Below are 17,980 nucleotides of genomic sequence, written 5' to 3' on the forward strand. Positions count from 1 at the left end.
TATACCAACAGTCATGGAAGGACCCAGAGAAATGCACAAAGACACACGTGTACACACACACACATTATTAACACACCAAGCCAGGCACACTTTTCAGACACCAGCAGATGCACGTAGACTCTTAACTGCACAGGTATATGGGCACTCAGAAGGGATCAAAACTCACACACACACACCTGGAAACAGGCAAAAACACAGATTGGAAAAGACTACATACTTAAATTGGAATACTACCATGTCCATCCACTCTCTGATTAAATATACAATTGTTTTCCCTAACTCCTTTTCTTTCCTCCCATATTTCATTAATCTCTGTATACATACACACATATGTATATGCACACAGAGGTGTGCGTGCACATACATGAGCCCACAGGGATATTTTTCTAGGTGCCTGTCTCTCTTCATCTTACACTTGGTCTCTGAGCCCCGTCAGCCTCTCAGTCTCCCCACCTTGCTCTCTCCCCCTTTCTTCTCCCTTGGATAGCTTCCCCTCCCCCTCTCCAGATGTCTGAACCAACTCTCTGATTCATCCTCCTCAGGAAGGTAACGTGACCCCCTCCCCATTCCACTGCTTCCAGTAACCAGGCTGAGAAGATAAAGGGGAGATGCGGAGAGAAAGGAAGAGGAACGAGGGGAGCACCGAGGAGCAGGGAGAGGTCTAGACTGCTGTGTGTGGGGTTGGGGGTGAGGCACTGCCATGGGTTCTGCTGCCCCCTCCTCTCCCTCCTTTTCTTGGCATCTCCACAGTCAACTTGGCTCTCAGGTTTTTAAATTTTTTTTCTTCTTTAGCCTGTTCCTTCTACCTGTTCCAGATTCCTTCCTTCCTTCCTCCTCTCCTGCCGCCTTCTCTTTTCTCTTTCCTCTCTCTACTCCTCCCCACCTCTTTCCCCGCAGAGCTGATGGTCTTTCTTCTGGGAAAGTCGAACCACTGATGGAACCGAGAAGCTACTGTTGGCTGTAGAGGGAAAACACGTGAGTGAGTGAGTGTGTGTCTGTGTGTGTCAGAGAAAGAGGAAAATGAGGGTCAGCGCTAGGAAGAGATGAGGAGGGGGTTGAGCAATGGCTCTGAAAGAGTCTTTGAGCCCCTGACAGTCAACCTCAATCCTGATTTCCAGAGTCTTATGGCACGGGTGACTTGCGTGTGCCCACGGGCATCCCTGTGCCCGCAGTTCTTGTGTCTGGTGTGTGTCATTGTCACTCCCCCCTTTCCCTGCCCACGCCCCCGCACAGCTCTGTCTGTACCGCAGCCCCCCTCCCTCCCTCCCCTTCATTCCTGCAGTGGCTGCTCCCCTTGGCTCTCTCCCCTCTCGCCTGCCCCCTCCTCATTTCCGTCCCCCCTCCGCACCCCCGCCCACAGATGGTCTCCCTTCACTGGCCCCGGCTCGCTGATGGATTCTCTGCGCAATCTGTGCGTCATCGCCCCCAACCCCCCGGAACCTCTAGCTGTCCAAGCCCCCAGCCCCAACCCTTGTGGCAGGAGATACGGACCAGGGGTCTGGTGGCTTTAAGGGGCGATCTCTGACGTTGCACGCCGCCCCCCTCCCCCGCATCGCGTCCATACCTTCCCTTTTAGCGGTGAAAAGCTGGAATTGAGTCACCCCCCCCACCTGCGCAACCCCCTCCCCACCTGGTCTGCTCTTGCCCTCCAAACGTCCTTTAGGGGGGAAACCACGAGAGGAAAAGAAGCAGTAGGAGGGTGGAGAGAGGTGGGCTGAAAAGGGGCACAAAGGGGGCGCCGACATAAGCTACAGTCAGCTGGACGGAAGGACAGACACACCTTTTTCTCCAGATACGCGCCGAGGGTGAACAGACACGACACAGAGGCACACAGATCCTCAGTCTTTTCCCTTTCTCTTCAGATTTGGTCCCTTTTCGGTGGGATTATTAAAACCGCAAAATTCACCTATCTGCCCCAGCCCAGGGCCGGCATCCCGCACCGCCGATCCGCGGAGAGCGCCTGCAGGAGGGCAGGTCCGTCCCTCCTTTCTCAGGTTCACGCCGTCCTTGGGTGTGTTCCCCACGGAGCGTGAGGTCGGCGGATGGGGATCCTGCCCCTTCCCCCACGGTTTTGGAATCCTTGTTCTCCTCCTCCCCTGCTGCTCTGTCAGACCTGGGAGTGACCCCGTCCTAATCCATTCCGCAACACAGGTCCCCGCCGCTGCAAGTTGCTCTGTAACCCACCCTCCTGCCTTCCCGCGCCTCAGCATCCACCTTTCCATTCATTCCTGCATTCACTCATTCATCCTTTTCTCCTCGTCCCTCCTTCATTCATTCAAAGCCCCCAGCCCCTCCCGCCTCGGCATTTCATTCATTCATTCATTCATTCCCCGGTGCTCGCTAGAGCACGCCCCTCCAGCCAAGGACCCCACCGCGCAGGCGCATGCCGGGAGAGGACCGCATTCTCCAATCGCTGGGCATCCTCCCGCCTCTAGGCGCCCGCCCGCTTCCCCATGAATGAACACTGACGTCAGTGGGGCGGGGAGAGCCCACGTGACCCCGCGCGCTCCCCTTTATAAAGCAGGAGAGGCGCGGGCGCTGTCCAGCGTGCTGAAGACGGAGCAAGCGAGCCGCCTGGAGCTGCGCGGACCCAGCTGAGCCCAGCCCACTAGACGCCAGACCTCCACCATCGCTCGTATCCCAGCCACCGCTCGTTGCCGAGGCGGACGCGACCTGATCTTCCCCTCTCCCCACCCCGCCTCGACCCTCCTCTCCACCTCCCGCGTCGTGACACCAACTGGTAAATAGCCTCTATCCCTCCCTCAAACCCTCCGCAGCTGTGGGCATGAGGGAGGGGTCTCTCTCCTCCCGGATGGGGGTGTTAAAACACAGCGGGGAGGCCCCCGTAAGGGTCCCTGGTAAATGAGGAAGTCGCCGCTTTTCTCTTGCTGCTGAAGTCGCCCACGCACCATCCGGGGAGTCCTGTGGGGAGGGAGCAGAGATTTTTCCCTTATCCTTGCTGCTTAGTACGTGGGCGCTGGCAATGAGATGGCTCAGAGGAGGCGAGGAGGCACCGTGGGTGCGAGGTTGCGGGCATTTCCCCATTTACACGACACTAGACATCTGCACAAAATCTTCCTCCTTTGCTTCTAAACGTCCCTCTTCTGGGTAAGATTAGGGGGATCAGGGAAGCCCGGATTTCTTGGTTAAAGGTGGGGGAAGGGAATACAGAATCAGAGAGCAGAAAATTCTTACAGAAATCCTTTCTTTGGCTCTTTCTATTTTCACAGTCTCCGACAGTACACTGGTCATGAAATCGCTCAGGTTGCAGGCTTCTGCCCTCTTCTGCTTCCTTCTACTGATTGAGGGGCTGGGAGCAGCGCCCCCGGGGCGCCCCGAGATGCAGCCACCTCCCCTCAGCTCTGAGCATAAAGAGCAGATAGCTGGGGACGTAGTGCTTGGGCCGAAGGGTGGTAGCGCCCCAGAGATCCGAGCCGCTCGAAATTCAGAGCCGCAGGACGAGGGAGAGCTTTTCCAGGGCGTGGATCCCCGGGCGCTGGCCGCGGTGCTGCTGCAGGCACTCGACCGCCCGGCCTCGCCCCCCGCTCCCGGCGGCTCTCAGCAGGAGCCAGCGGAAGCAGCAGCAGAAGCTCTGTTGACCGAGACCGTGCGCAGCCAGACCCACAGCCTCCCCTCACCAGAAACCCAAGCGCCTGCGGCCCCACCTCGTCCTCAAACTCAGGAGAACGGTCCCGAGGCGGGCGATCCCTCCGAGGAGCTCGAAGCGCTGGCTTCCCTGCTCCAGGAACTGCGAGATTTCAGTCCGAGCAGCGCCAAGCGCCAGCAAGAGACCGCGGCAGCAGAGACGGAAACTCGCACGCACACGCTGACCCGAGTCAACCTGGAGAGCCCCGGGCCGGAGCGCGTGTGGCGTGCTTCCTGGGGAGAGTTCCAGGCGCGTGTCCCCGAGCGCGCGCCCCTGCCACCCCCGGCTTCCCCGCAATTCCAGGCTCATATGCCCGAGAGCGGCCCCCTTCCCGAAGCCCACCAGTTAGGGGAAAAAGTGCCCTCCCCCAAAACACACCTAGGTGAGGCATTGGCACCCTTGTCCAAAGCGTACCAAAGCCTGGGCGCCCCCTTCCCCAAGGCGCGCCGGCCGGAGAGCTCACTCCTGGGCGGCTCCAAGGCGGGGGAGCGCCTTCTACAGCAAGGGCTGGCCCAGGTGGAGGCCGGGCGCCGACAGGCGGAAGCCACAAGGCAGGCCGCGGCGCAAGAAGAGCGGCTGGCGGACCTCGCTTCGGACCTGCTGCTCCAGTATTTGCTGCAGGGCGGGACCCGGCAGCGCGGCCTTGGGGGTCGGGGGCTGCAGCAGGAGGAGCGAGAGAGCGAGAGGGAGGAGGAGGAGGCGGAGCAAGAGAGACGAGGCGGGGAGGACAGGGTGGGAGACGAAGACGAGGAGGCGGCGGAGGCGGAGGCGGAGGCGGAGGAGGCCGAGCGGGCGCGGCAGAACGCGCTACTGTTCGCCGAGGAGGAGGACAGTGAGGCTGGAGCCGAGGACAAGCGCTCCCAGGAGGAGACGCCTGGCCACCATCGGAAGGAGGCTGAGGGGGCAGAGGACGGCGGCGAGGAGGACGACGACGAAGAGATGGACCCGCAGACGATCGATAGCCTCATTGAGCTGTCCACCAAACTCCACCTGCCAGCGGACGACGTGGTCAGCATCATCGAGGAGGTGGAGGAGAAGCGGAAGCGGAAGAAGAACGCCCCTCCGGAGCCTGTGCCCCCACCCCGGGTTGCCCCCGCCCCCACTCACGTTCGCTCCCCGCAGCCCCCGCCCCCTGCCCCCGCTCGAGACGAGCTGCCCGACTGGAACGAGGTGCTCCCGCCCTGGGATCGGGAGGAGGATGAGGTGTTTCCCCCGGGGCCCTACCACCCTTTTCCCAACTACATCCGGCCGCGGACCCTGCAGCCTCCCGCTGCCTCGCGCCGCCGCCACTACCACCACGCCCTGCCGCCTTCGCGCCACTACCCCGGCGGGGAGGCCCAGGCGCAGCGCGCGGAGGCGGAAGCGGAGGAGCGCCGGCTGCAGGAGCAGGAGGAGCTGGAGAATTACATCGAGCACGTGCTGCTCCGGCGCCCGTGACCTGCCCCGGCTCCGCCCTCGCGCGCCGCCGCCGCCGCGCGCACTGTCACCCCCTCCGTGTCGCTCCTCCCCATTCTGGGTGTTTGCATGCGTCCCGCCCCCACCCTCGGCCCCCCGCCCCACCTCCGCCGGTGGACCGCCGCGCCCCCGGGTTGTGCCGGGACCTGTGAGACTTCTTAGGTCCGAGCCCCGAACTCCACAAACACACTCATATGCTGAGAGCCGCTCCTGCTGGGGCCAGCCTAGGCGGGCGGGTGGTTTGTGCGAGTTCCTTCCCCCCGCGGGGCGCCGTCCCCACTTAGTCCCTCTTGGGACGTCCCCGTCCGAAACCGGAAAAAGCAGTTCCAGTTGTGTCTGTCTCCCGGCCTTTGGGCCTCCCAAAAGCCTCTCCACCCTGTCCCGATCGCTGTGAATTTTCCCCTTCTTTCCCTTCTCTGTTGTAAATACCCTTCACGGAGGAAATAGTTTTGCTAAGAAATAAAAGTGACTATTTTAGTAGGACTTTGTTTTCGGTTATTCACCCGTCCCCTTGGGCCTGTGTGGTCCTTCCCAAGGGGCGGTGAGGGAAACGCCAGACACAACACTCTTCTCAAAAGTGAGGGTTGAGTGGCCTAAGCACTTTAAACCGTATGGGGGTGGGGGGCAGCGTAGAATAGGCTCACATCCATTAGGAAACCCCAGATTCCACTTCCAGCTTGGAGGTGGTGATGGTTAGTCATGGGTTCCCAGGGCTTGACAGAGAGGTGCAAAGAAATTAGGAACCACAGCTCTGAGCCACCTAGGAGGCGCTTCTTTCAGTGATTCTGGGGCCACAAAGGCAGCGCTGGTGGCTCCCCACAGCCCTGTTTCACCTTACCCACACACCTCCCTAACTGCTCCCTAAATTCCCTGGTCCTACATAGTTCACAAGAAATATGGCAGCCACAGAAACAGCCTAGTTTTAGCCACTTCTCAACCCTTATGGATATATATATATAATCTCCTTGAACTCCTGAGTCTCCTTCCCAAATAAAACTAAACCAGGCAAGTGAAATCTTCCACAAAGAAACTTGAGAGGAGTGAAACCACGTTCCCAAAAGTTTCTCCTCCCTGGCTGAAGGCAGCTCTGGGAGCTGGTCAGAAAGGCATTCAACTAACAAATCTGTTTAGGATAGGGGTGTCCAATACAGGACACCCAGTTAAATTTGCACTTCAGAAACACAACGGATACATTTGCATAGGATATATTTATCCTTAAAAATTATTCATTACCACACAAATTGAACTGGGTATCCTCTTTTTTTTGACCCTAAATCTGGCAACTCCAGTTTTGGGACAGTTGAATGCACAGTGTTCCCTTCCTGACTGAGCCCAGCAGCCCTGCCTTCCTTCACAGAGTCTCAGGCAGGCAAAGTCCAGAAATGCTTTTCCTTTTATTTTGAAGAAAAGGAGATAGTCAGACAATTCCCCACCCCACCCCCTTAGCTCCTGTCTCACCCAGAACACAGAGTAAGGGACAGGGCCTAATCTCCCATGAAGCCTGCCCTTCCCCCAACCTTCCCTCCCCTCAAAGTGGCAAGGTTAGAAAAAAATTAACTATGTTGTTCCTCCCCCTGCTCTGGACACAGGCCCGACTGCAGCTAAGAAGGAAGGGCAGATGAGGGGAAGGACCGCCCTCTCACTACACAGATACCCCCCTTCCAGGCAGAGAAGCTGCCCTGGCTGGCTGCAGGGAGGGTGGAGGTAGGTTATGGGGCAGGGAGAAGAGAAGAGCCCTGAAAACCTTTTCCCTTTAACCTGACGTATTTATATATATTTACAGTTATAAGGGAGGGAAGGAAGTTTGGGGTAACATTAGTTCTTCAAAGGCAGGGAATGAAAGCCAAATAGCACCCCTGTCTTGGTCACATTTTCCTGCCTCCTAGCTCTGAAAACCTTCAGTGTGAAAAGGGGAAACAGGAGGTAAGGGGTGGAAGGAGGGAATGTTTGAGGGTCCAGAGCCCACAGCTCACTCCAAAAGAAGGTGAGGCAGCAGCGGAGGGGCAGTTGAGTCCGACCCAGAAAAGGGCCGCTCGTGCCCTGCCTCCCCACCAGCTCCCCACATCTCCATGTGGCCCGGGCGGGGGCTATGCCAGACCCATCTCCTCCAGCACACTTCGAGGCGACTCATCCTCCTAAGGCAGAGACAGGGTGACGCAGAGACACCAGGAGAGGCAGACAAGAAATGAGGGAGGTGAGTGGGCAAGACAACAGCATCACGAGGACAGAGGCAGAGTGGGGGAAGCACACAGAGAAATGGGGAAGGGAGAGAGAAGCCAATGTGAGCCTGAGGCCAGAACAGCTGGAGACCCTTCAAGGGAGCTCCCCAGCTTCCTGGGACCCCCCCCCCCCCAGCCAACTGTGGCAAGGAGGGGGTCCAGGTTGAGTCCACCACTACCCAGAGAACACAAAACCAGGAGGTTGGTGAGCAGGGGGCTCAGCCTTAGGATCTGAGGGGGCTGGGAAACCTGCTTTCCAAGGGCTGGGGGGTGGCAGATGGTTGGGTCCTTTTTTTCAGGGGCTGGGGGAGTAAGAGGTTGGCATCAGGTCCCTGAGGGAAGGTGAACTAGACTGCAGAGAGATGAGTCATTAGGGTCTGAACAGAGCACTAGTAACCGGGGTGTGTGTGTGTGTGTGTGTGTGTGTGTGTGTGTATGTGTGTGAAGGGGAACCTGAGCTGGTGAGGTGACAAGTTCAATTCTGCTTTTTCTCCTCCTGCAGCGATAAGCCCCCCGTCTCTCCCCCTCCCCAGAGCCAGCTCAGGCCGGCTTGCTCGTCACTGCAGATTCCGGTGACTCATCTTCCTGCACCAAGTCTCAGCAGTGGCACAACAGAGAGGGGGCAGGCAGTAATGGGGTGAGGGCAGGGGTGCTGGATGGTAGGGTGAACCAACAGCTAGGTGCCCTCTACCCAACCCCCAAATCCCTATAGCCTTTTGCTTGAGAAGCAGAAGCTCATTTTGAGTATATGTGTGTATAAAAAAAAGGGCGGGGGGGGGGGTCTGGAGAGAAGACACCAGGAAAGAAGAGAATCATCTACCATGTGCCCCTTCTCCAATTCTCTGAATAACCCTTAAATGCCAAGAGAAGCCTGGGACAAAGGAGACTCAGCTGGGGTGAGACACCTTGGGTCTTGGGAGAAGGATGGGAGAATTGACACAGGTAGACTGTCTGCCACCCTCACCTCCTACCCCAAGCAGTCAGGGATTGAGGGCCAGCTGGCCAACCGTGAGGGCCAGACGCCACAGGGAGGGGGCCGCCTCGGCAGAGGCAGAAAGGTGGCAGCTGTGGCCGGCAGGAAGGGTGTCCAGGGCAGGGAGGGCCCCCTCCACCACGGCACTCTTCCTCCTCCTCACTGGCCGAACCCCTACCTCCTGCAGCAGGTCGGCCTGCTCAATGGCCTTTAACACACTCTTCTTGGAGGTGTCCTGGACATCACCCCCCATCAAAAACTCATCCAAGATGAAGTAGGCCTTCTCAAAGTTAAAGATGATGTCCAGCTCACATACCTGGATGGAGGGGGAGAAGGCAGAGTTGACTATTGAGGTGCATTCCTACCCCACCTGCATCCCAGCTGCCCCACCTCTTTTCTCAACATGGCTCCACATATTCTTCATGACCACGCCTCCCACCTACGGTTCTTGTCCCACGTCTATGGCCTCCCAACCCATAGGCCTTAGTACTTGGGTCCGCTTTTCCTTCTCCTTCTCTTGCCTCTTTCTCTGTGATAATAAAATATTAGTTGCTCTTGACTGTGATTCTTATTGCCTTCCCCCCAAAATCTGTGGCACTGCTCCCACCAGCAGCTGGGCTAGCCTGCTTCCCTAGGTACTATGGGGAAGGGAAGGAGGAGATTCTGGATCAAAAAGACTGGAATTCCAAGCAGCGCTCTGCCACACTAACCCCCCAGCTGTGTATGTCATCTAATTTCTCTGAGCTTCAGTTCCCTCATCTGAAAATGGAGACACCAACACCTACTTGTACGATGCAAGGAAGAGCTAATAAGAGAGTCTTAAAGCACATGGTAAACTGTTACGTGGAATACAAATCATGGAGTTGTTACTATTCCCCATCTAAGATCTGAGCTGACTGCGACGCCCAGGCTCTACCGTAAATCAGTTAATTCAGAATCTCTGGGGGTGGGACCCAGGCATTGCGATTTAAAAAAAACTCTCCAAAAGGTTCCAATGCAAAGTCAAGGTCAGAAACCACTGATAAAATCTAAACATGGTCTCTGTCCTTTTGAGAGAAGTCTGAGCTGAGCCCTAGATGGATGGATGAAGTGGCCGATTCTGGTTCCCACCCACCTCCCCTGGACTGATTAAGGAGCATGGCTAATAGTTTAAGGCTTAAAGAGGGGGAGTAATTACTGTTCGCACTGCTCTAACTTCACCTCTCCTGAGACTCCTAGTGCAGAGAAAAGGGCCCCTGAGTTTGGAAGAAAGAGGGGATTGCTGAGAATGGAAACTGGAGAGGGTAGGGAGACTTACGCTGCCGAAGTATTTGTCCAGGAGCTCCACATATCGGTGGATCAGCTCCAGTGTGATGAGCTCATTGTCTTGGCCCTCGATGGCGCAGCAGAAGTAGAGGCTGGCATATCTGAAGACAGGGGCGCATGAGAGATAGCTGGGAGGGCGACTGGGTCTGCTTCAGGACCCACGCATTCTGAGCTCATTCCATTTTTCAGCCCCGATCTGTATAGCTACTGGCCACAGGCAGGGTGGCCCCAGGGCATGCAAATAGTAACTTGCTTGGCCTCTTAGGAACAGGAGGCAAAGACCAATCTCTTTCCTCTTGACATCTGACCTGCTCAGTTTGACTCAGCAAAAGCCTGAGCCAACAAATTCACCTGCTTGCTCAGAGAAGGGACTGGAAAGTGTGTGTGTGTGTGTGTGTGTGTGTGTACATATGTGCATGTGTGCGCGTGTGTGTTGGGAAAAGTGGCACAGGATTATTCTGCCATAAAAATGAATGAAATCTTGCCATCTGCGACAACGTGGATGGACATGGCATTGTGCTGAGTGGAGCAAGTCAGACAGAGAAAAACAAATGTCATGATTTCACTTCTATGTGGAATCTAGAGAACAAAATAAACAAACAAAATAGAAACAAACTCATAGATACAGAGAACATTTTGATGGTTGCCTGATGAGAATTCACTTCATAAATTATGTCTAACCACGATGCTATATACCTGAAATTTAGTATAAAATAATACTGAATGTAACTGTAACTGAAAATTTAAAAAAGGGGGGAAAAGATAAAGGGGCATAAGCGGTTTTAAGTTCCAGATATAAAACAAATTAAGTCTTGGGGATGTAATACACAGCACAGGGAATATAGTCAGTGAAATTGTGGTAGCGTGGTACGGTGTCAGATGGTGGCTGACTTATGATCACTTTAGCATAGGGAATATAATCAGTAATGTGGTAATAACTCTATACAGTGCCAGGTGGGTACTGTAGAATTACTATGATGTACATTAGCTGTATTTTAATAATCTTAAAAAAATAAAAGTGTACCTGAAATTATGTAATTTCATTAACAATTGTCACCCCAATAAATAAATTAAAAACACACACACACACACACACAAAAAAAAATAAAAAAATAATAAAAGTGGCGCAGGATTTATGACTGTTGAATGAGACAGCAAGAGACATGTAGGGACTTTGGGACAGAAGTATGTGGTAGGTGTCAGACTTGAGCAAAACCAAGTAACAGGACTTTCTTCAAGGTGAATTTGGAAAGGAAAGGAAGCTGGAGTTCATCACTGCCCTCCAGATGTCCTTGGCTCCCAGTTCTCCCTGTCCTAGGGGCCACTTACTAATCAGCCATTTAAATCCATTGCCAGACCCAATCAAACAGGATCCAGGCAGTTCTGAAAGTAGGTGGGAGTCACCTCTTATAGACGACTTTGAGGTCCCTCCACTCCAGGAAGCTGCACATCTTAGGCTTGCGAGCCAGAACAACCTGCATAAGCTCCCGAACCATCTTCTTTCTCTCTTTGTCTGATGTGGCCAGGTACCATTTTTGCAGCCTCAGCTTTCCCTGCCGGCTGAACAGCAGCATGAATCGCATCTGGTGTGTATGGGGGGAGAGGCAGAGATTTGGTTCTCTTGAGTTTCTTTCTTTCAAAAACACACAACCCCAACCTCATCCTATCTAACTCTTCACTCACAGCTTCTACTTTCTTTAAAAAATCAGCCATTGCTCCCAACTCTGGGTATTCCCACCAGCTGGTGCCTTTCCTTCTGGGGGGCGGGGGTGGCGGAGTCAGAGCTTCTGAGTCCGCCATTTGGGTTCAAATCCTGGCTCTACTAGTTAAATAACTTGCCTTGGACAATTACTTTGTCTATGAACCTCAGTTTCCTTGTGTGTAAGATGGAGGTAATAACAGTACCTACCTTACAGAGCTGTTAGGATGGATTAAATGAGTTGACATGTGCAATAGTACCTGGGACATGGTAAGCCCTGTAACACATTAGGCAGCACTACTATTCTCTGACCTCCTGCTTCCTGACCATTTTTTCCAAAGTAAGTAAAGTGCCTAGCACAATAACAAGTAGCCCATAAGTGATGCCAAAGAGATGTCTGCTTTCTTTCTGCCCCTTCTATCCATCACCATGCTAAAATCGGGTATTTTTGTCCCTGGAGAAGCCACTTCAATTCTCCACTCCATCCTAGTCACGCTGCCCTCCCATGCAGTCCTATGCCAAGGAGTATCCTTCAGGTAAGCACATAATACTGGGACCCCCAAATTCTACCCTTCTCTCTCCTCGCCATTCAGACATTTGGCCATTGATACTCCTCTCTCTCCTTTTTATGGTGCTTCTTGCTGCGTGCTCACTGCCCCCCCTCCCATGCCAGGTGACCAATTTCCCTTTCAGTTTCTCAGTTAGGACAGCGATCCAAGGCGGCTCTCCTAGGGAATGTCTGTGGAACAAAGCCGAAGCTGGGTAGAGTGGGGAGGGGTGCAGAGCCCTCGATACCCTGTGTGTCCCCAGCTACCCAGTTCCAGGGGGTCCAGGCCACATGGTGGAGTTATCGCCTTCTCCCCGCCGTTTTCCTCTCCACGGATATTACCAGGGCTGGAATCCCTGGGTGTGTGGAACAGAACTAATTTAGTAGGCTAAAGATCAGAAGTCAAGGTTTTTTTGGTGTTGAGGGAGGGGAAGCGCTGCTAGCGTGGTGGGAAGGCAACAGACGGGCGCAAGGGAGCCGCGCGCGTCAGGGCTGGGGGCAGGGGCGGGCAGGAAGACGGAAGGCCGGGGTTCCGGAAAGAGAATGGGGTGGGGGCAGAGAGCAAAGAGCACGGAGTCGGGACTCCGAAGCCTGGGTCCCCAAGAGCACGACCTCGAGCCCACTTAGCTTCCCCACCCCACCCAGCCTCTCGGCGAGCCGGGGGATAAACCGAGGCTGGACGTCCACTCCTCGGACCCGGAAACTATGCCCTCCCACACCAGGCTAACCCCACCGGGCGCCACTCCGTTCAGGACCGCACGGGGACAGAGTGTGACCCGCGCTCCCCCCGTTGCCAACAGGCCCTCGTGCCCCTGTTCCTCGGGCGACTTCCCTGCGGCAGTGGTCGAGACGCCTTGGATCGCGACCCGTGCGCTCCCCCTGGTTCGGGATGGTCCAGCCACCCCCTAAATCAGCCCCCTCTCGTCCCACTAATATGCCTTCTTCCCGCCCCTTCTCCCTAAAGCCATTTCCAGCTGCTCTTCTTTCCAAGGCCGGCTCTCCCACCCGCCCAGGAAAGTGAGGGCCTCTGAGGAACCGAGGAGGAAAGAGCGGCTCCCACAAACGGCGGCCCCCAAGGACCCCCGCAGGTGCAGCCCACGCCCCTCGGTCCCCCCTCCCCTCCCTTTCCGTACAGCCTACCATCCTGCACCCTCCGGCTTGGCGCGTCCCTCTCCGGCCACCGTAGGTGCCAGCTCCACTCCCTTTCTTATCCTTTTTCCTTCTTCCCGCCCCTCTGGCTTGAAGCTCCGCCCCGTTCCGCCCCTTCACAGGAGCACTGCGCAGGCGCCAACGCTGCGGGGCGCGCGGGCGGGGATGGAGGCGGAAAAGCGAAAGCCATGGCAACCAGGTCCTTGACTTCAGCTTTGAGTAGCTCTGTCGTCATGGTAACAGGGCTGTCCTGTGGGCTGGGTGAAGAATGGGGGAGGACAAAGAGGTCCTCGCGCTTTGGAACCTTGGGGGGAAAAGGCGGGAAAAGGGGTGCGAGATGGATGGGAGGATCATTGGGGCTTGTGAGGAAGTAGGGGTGTGCTAATGAGAGGGGTGTGGGCGATTGAGCGGGACCAGGGTGGGAATTGGATGTAGGGAAGGAGGAATGAAGAGGAAGATTGAAAGACAAAGGGTGGGGGGCAGGACATGAGGAAAGTATAGAACTCAAAATAGATAATCTACCTGCTAGATGAACACACTCTTAAAGTAACAGAAATGTGTAGGTAATGAGGAAGATGAGAATAAAAGCTAAAAGGAAGAGCTGATATAAAAATGATGTAAGGAAAGGGGGGAGAAACATGAATTATGGAGAAAGGGGAGAAATAAAGAGAATCTTAAAATGTTAGCATGGGTCAAAACTAAAAAGGAACGGATATAATCCAGACACAAGTGTAAAGATCAGGAGCATGTGTGAGTGTGTATGCCAGTGTGTGTCTATAGTAAAGGAAAGGAGTTTGCATGTAAGAGAAAACCTTAAACTTTGTCATGCTAAAAGCTTAATGGCTATTTCTAGATAATGGTTGATAACTACCGTGTTTCCCCAAAAGTAAGACCTAGCCGGAGAATCAGCTCTAATGCGTCTTCTGGAGCAAAAATTAATATAAGACCCAGTATTATATTACATTACATTATATAAGACCCAGTCTTACATTATAGCACAATAAGACCGGGTCTTATATTAATTTTTGCTCCGGAAGACGCATTAGAGCTGATTCTCCGGCTAGGTCTTATTTTCGGGGAAGCAGGGTAATGGTGCTGTTATTTTTTAGTGGCACTTGAAGCAATTGTTCGTAAGGTCTTACCTGTCCCCGCTTTATGTTCTTTTCTTACTCTTTGGTATGGAGGTAATATGCTGTAGTTGAAGAGGATGGGCTTAATTCACCTGGGATGCAATCTGATCTCTGACCCTTACTAGTCTCAGGTGAATCATGTAACTCTCCATTTCATCATTTTAAACATGAGGATAGAAATACCTCTGTTGCAAGGTTGTTCTGTGGATGTATAGAAAGTATCTAGCACACTTTAAACACTTGCTAATGACAGCAATTATCATTATTTCCGTTTCCCAACTTCTTTCTCCTACTGCTTTTTATCCTTCCTTTCTTTTTTCATTTCCCTTTCTCCTCTGCCTATACCTTAGTCTTGGCAATGGCATAGACATTGGTTGAACTATCTTGTGATACATATATTTTTAAGATCAAGTATAATATCAATGAAGCAAGTTGTTAGATTTAGAAAGGGTAAATCATTATGGAGTGAAAAGAAGGAATCGGAGTGTGTAAGAAGGGCAGAAGGCATACCAAAGTGAAAAGAGGTGTGTTCTCTTTCACAGGGGTGAGGAGAGTTGTATATAAGAAAGTAATGAGTGGTGAGGTACGAGTAGAAAGCAGAGAGTGAGGCAACAGCCCGTGGAAGTTTAGAAGCTCTAGAGATGTCAACTCCTACACTCCTGGGAAAGCTGACACTTTCTAGAATTCCTTGTCTCAATGTGGTATGTTTAGCTACAGAAAATGTAAGATTCGTGAGAGAATTGTTAGAAATAAGGGTTTAGCTCAGGTAGAATCATAGAATTCAAGTGATTGAAACTAGTTAGAAGACGTTGGACTGGATTTCTTCATCGTTCATGATCAGTGAACGTAGAGGATCTATGAGTTAGAGGATCCAGTGTGGCTTGTGTCTGCAAATGAGTTCACGTTTCGTTCAGTGGCAGTTTGGGAGTCACTATGGTCGCCTGGGCAAGTGAATAACTTGGTGAAAACAGTTTTAAGAAATTTAATCTTAAACTGATGGAGGGGACAATTTGAAAAGACAAATGGAGGGCTAGAAGGTCATCTAGGAGGCAGTTTTGGGAGTCCAGGCGCAAGGATGAAATGGAGAGGGACAAATAGAAGAGATGGCTGTAATGGGCCAATCAACTGGAATTGATAACTCATCGAAGTAGAGAAGAATCAAAATGGCGCCATTTGTATAAATGGCAAAATGGAAGAGGTGAGTTTCTTCTCTGTAGGTGCAGATGGTGTTTGTGTTGTCACCCTACAAACCATGCTGACGCCTCCTGGTGTCTTCCCTCATCTGGTGGAGAGGTAGTTCCTGCAGTGGTTAGAAGAGGGCCCAGGTGGCCTCTGAAGCCCTTCACCTCTGTAAGTCTGTGATCGGAATTTCTCCCACTGGTGATGCTCTCTGCACCTATGTTTTGCACATTACATAGTTCATAGTTCCCTAATAATGTCATTTGCAGTCATCTCTGGATTTTGATATTTTTTAATCGAGCAATTGGGATCTTATATGATGTTCCTAGCAGTCCTGACAGTTAAAAATACTTTCCCTGGTAGATGTTTGCCATTCTTTTTCACCTCCCAAGTTCTAAACCCCCTTCCTTAGGGTTTAGGAATATCTGCCTTATGAGACTAGGGGAGCTAGAACAGTCTCCCAGTATAGCATTTAAAATGTCCAGATATTGACTTTTACAGCTTTCTTTGTACCCATGGCATGGGCATGTCTGCTGGACATGGCCAATCTGTGCACCCAGCAGGACTTTGGTCCAGGAGGGAATGAGGTGGGGATGGGACGACGGAGGGTAGGTGAGACTCTGGCAGAGGGTCAGATAGTCAAATTCCTAGGGTAGCAGTGGAGTGGCCCCAAATCACACTAGTGCCCTCCATGGACATGACACTGCCATTGGTGCCACTCATGCCACATTGTCCATTGGCCACATGTATGTGTCAGCCTCATCTCTCCAGCTGGATTGTAAGCTCCTCATTGGACAGTGTCTTATTCAATTTTTGTTTCTTCACAACACCCTGTGCAGTGCTTGTTGATTGGCTTCATTTATGATCGTATACATGGTTGTCATATCTAGATATTTAAATCTTACTTATCCAAAATATGCTAAATTTTACTTTCACATTTAATAGTATATATGTTTACTATCTATTATTCCTGCTAGACGATAAACTGTCTTCTTTTGCTGTTTCTACCATGCCTGGCACAGTGGGCATCCGATATTTATGGAATAAATGTATAATGGATCCCCATTTGAAAATTCCATTGTCATCTCAAACTTCACTTGCCAAAAAGAGTTACTTCTTCCTACCTTTTCCTGAAACCATCGCATCTCTTGCTTTCCCCTTGTGGTCAGTGTCACTGCTTTTTCCTAGGCTTACAGACTATCTGTCTGGGATAGACGGTAACACAAAAGCATGGCTTATTCAAGGGACACTGATAAGACTTGCCTGAACAGACTAGGAGAGCGTATAGGGAAGAGAGCGAGAGACAACTCCCTCTGGCTGTGCTATCAGAGGAGTAAGGCAGCAGTCCGCTAACCAACCTGGCGACTAGGGATTTGATCCTAGGTGTGTTCCTTGAACCTGACTTGCTATTATTTTTACTTTATGGTTTTGTTCACACTGTTTTCTGCAATGCCCTGCCATGGACATACATTTCCTCCCCATGGACCTAAATTTATCTTACTCATCCTTTAAGTTTCAATCAAGCAGCCGCTCCTGATGAGCCATTATGCTCAATGGTGATCATTTCTACAATGTTCCTTTCAATCATTTCTGCAGTGACTCACATAGTGTTTCAGCTTTTTGGTGTCTGTTCTCCTTAGGTACTCAATAGTCAGAAACATCACTTACACTTTTTTAAAAGTGCTTCAGAACACCCAATATAAAGTTAAGCTTTTAAATAAATACTTGTTAAGTGGAATGGATCTTACACTTGGCAAGATTTTGGTTAAAGCCACAGCTGCTTTGCTTCCGTGAAGAGCTTTCCACCGGAGTCAAAGCGACATCTGGTGGCTAGGGGATCAAAGGCTACATTCAGCTCACTGGTGTTCAGGCTGGTAAGGCAAAGGTGTAAATGCACAACACGCTGGTGACTGAGGGCAGGACCTTTACTCCCGACCACGACTGAGCCCTGCTGTGTGTTCACGGAGACGTATTCACAGATGCCATCGGGAAGGCATATGGATAGGGTGTGGTGGTGAGGAACACGGAGATGCCCAACTGCCTGGCGCTAAGTAACAACGGCTGCAAGTTACTCAACCTCTCTGTCTTAGTTTCCTTATCTCTCCGTAATTGCTACCATTAGTACAACAAAACTTACTTGAGAAATCAATCACCATAAAAATGGTTTGGTAAATGGATGGTGTCTCCTTGACAAGTTTCACTCCCATGGAATTTTTCTTTCCTTTTCGTTTCGTTTCGTTTCGTTTCATTTCTTTTCTCTTCTTTTCTTTTTTCTTTTCTAACCATTGAGGGATTTACAAAATTCATACTTATTGCCCATGTGTGGGCAGGCAGATAAATAATTCCACTGTGTGAGCTTCACAGGAAATCTGCAGTAGTGATGCTAGAAGCAGGTCTTTTTGGTTTTTCATCTCTAAAGAAACAGAGAGAGCAAGAGACACAGAACGGCCAAGGAGGGGGCCCAGGCGAAGCCAAGCAGGGCTGGGCGGGCTTCACGCTGTGAGGCTACACCATTGTCTTTGTCCGCAAAATATCAGAAAAGCAGGGGGCTCTGCTAAATGGGACACTTTCTGGAGCATGCCCTCTGCGGTGATGAGGTCTTCTGAAGAATTCTTTTCTTCGAAGCTGTCTCAGCAGGTATGGACAGTTTTTGAACTGTGCAGTGCACAATTAAGGCT

The 17,980-nt window shown here is 52.2% G+C and overlaps 3 protein-coding genes across 7 annotated transcripts in view; 2 read left to right on the top strand and 1 right to left on the bottom strand.

Annotated features, from left to right (window-relative positions):
- The window catches only part of MOGAT3 (monoacylglycerol O-acyltransferase 3), a gene marked incomplete at its 5' end in the record, with an annotated part of 31,959 nt that extends 26,375 nt beyond the window's left edge, over positions 1–5,584 (top strand). The window contains 1 exon segment of the mRNA XM_081054651.1: positions 5,169–5,584. Within this exon segment, the coding sequence (XP_080910777.1) occupies positions 5,169–5,253 (85 nt within the window). The 3' untranslated portion in view covers positions 5,254–5,584.
- On the top strand, positions 610–5,584 carry VGF (VGF nerve growth factor inducible). Of its 3 annotated transcripts, XM_081054132.1 has the most exons (5): positions 610–766; positions 898–975; positions 1,863–1,974; positions 2,525–2,740; positions 3,231–5,584. In XM_081054132.1, exon 5 carries the CDS (start codon positions 3,251–3,253, stop codon positions 5,081–5,083), a length of 1,833 nt encoding a protein of 610 aa, XP_080910258.1. In that variant the 5' UTR covers positions 610–766; positions 898–975; positions 1,863–1,974; positions 2,525–2,740; positions 3,231–3,250; the 3' UTR covers positions 5,084–5,584. The 3 variants fall into 3 exon arrangements, with proteins under 3 accessions (XP_080910258.1, XP_080910260.1, XP_080910259.1); XM_081054134.1 differs by lacking the exon at positions 1,863–1,974; XM_081054133.1 differs by lacking the exons at positions 610–766; positions 898–975 and having other exon boundaries at positions 1,778–1,974.
- Positions 5,585–6,292: 708 nt separating this feature from the next.
- On the bottom strand, positions 6,293–13,097 carry AP1S1 (adaptor related protein complex 1 subunit sigma 1). 3 transcript variants are annotated; one of them, XM_081053417.1, is made up of 6 exons: positions 12,985–13,026; positions 11,508–11,574; positions 11,003–11,181; positions 9,591–9,699; positions 8,472–8,609; positions 6,478–7,236 (listed from the first exon to the last, which is right to left on the bottom strand). In XM_081053417.1, exons 3-6 carry the CDS (start codon positions 11,179–11,181, stop codon positions 7,189–7,191), a joined length of 474 nt encoding a protein of 157 aa, XP_080909543.1. In that variant the 5' UTR covers positions 11,508–11,574; positions 12,985–13,026; the 3' UTR covers positions 6,478–7,188. The 3 variants fall into 3 exon arrangements, with proteins under 3 accessions (XP_080909542.1, XP_080909543.1, XP_080909544.1); XM_081053416.1 differs by lacking the exon at positions 11,508–11,574 and having other exon boundaries at positions 6,293–7,236; positions 12,985–13,097; XM_081053418.1 differs by lacking the exon at positions 12,985–13,026 and having other exon boundaries at positions 11,508–11,632.
- Between the last annotated feature and the right edge of the window lie 4,883 nt (positions 13,098–17,980).

The sequence above is a fragment of the Rhinolophus hipposideros genome (genome assembly GCF_964194185.1).
Source record: "Rhinolophus hipposideros genome assembly, chromosome: 7".
Classification (NCBI taxonomy): Eukaryota; Metazoa; Chordata; class Mammalia; order Chiroptera; family Rhinolophidae; genus Rhinolophus; species Rhinolophus hipposideros.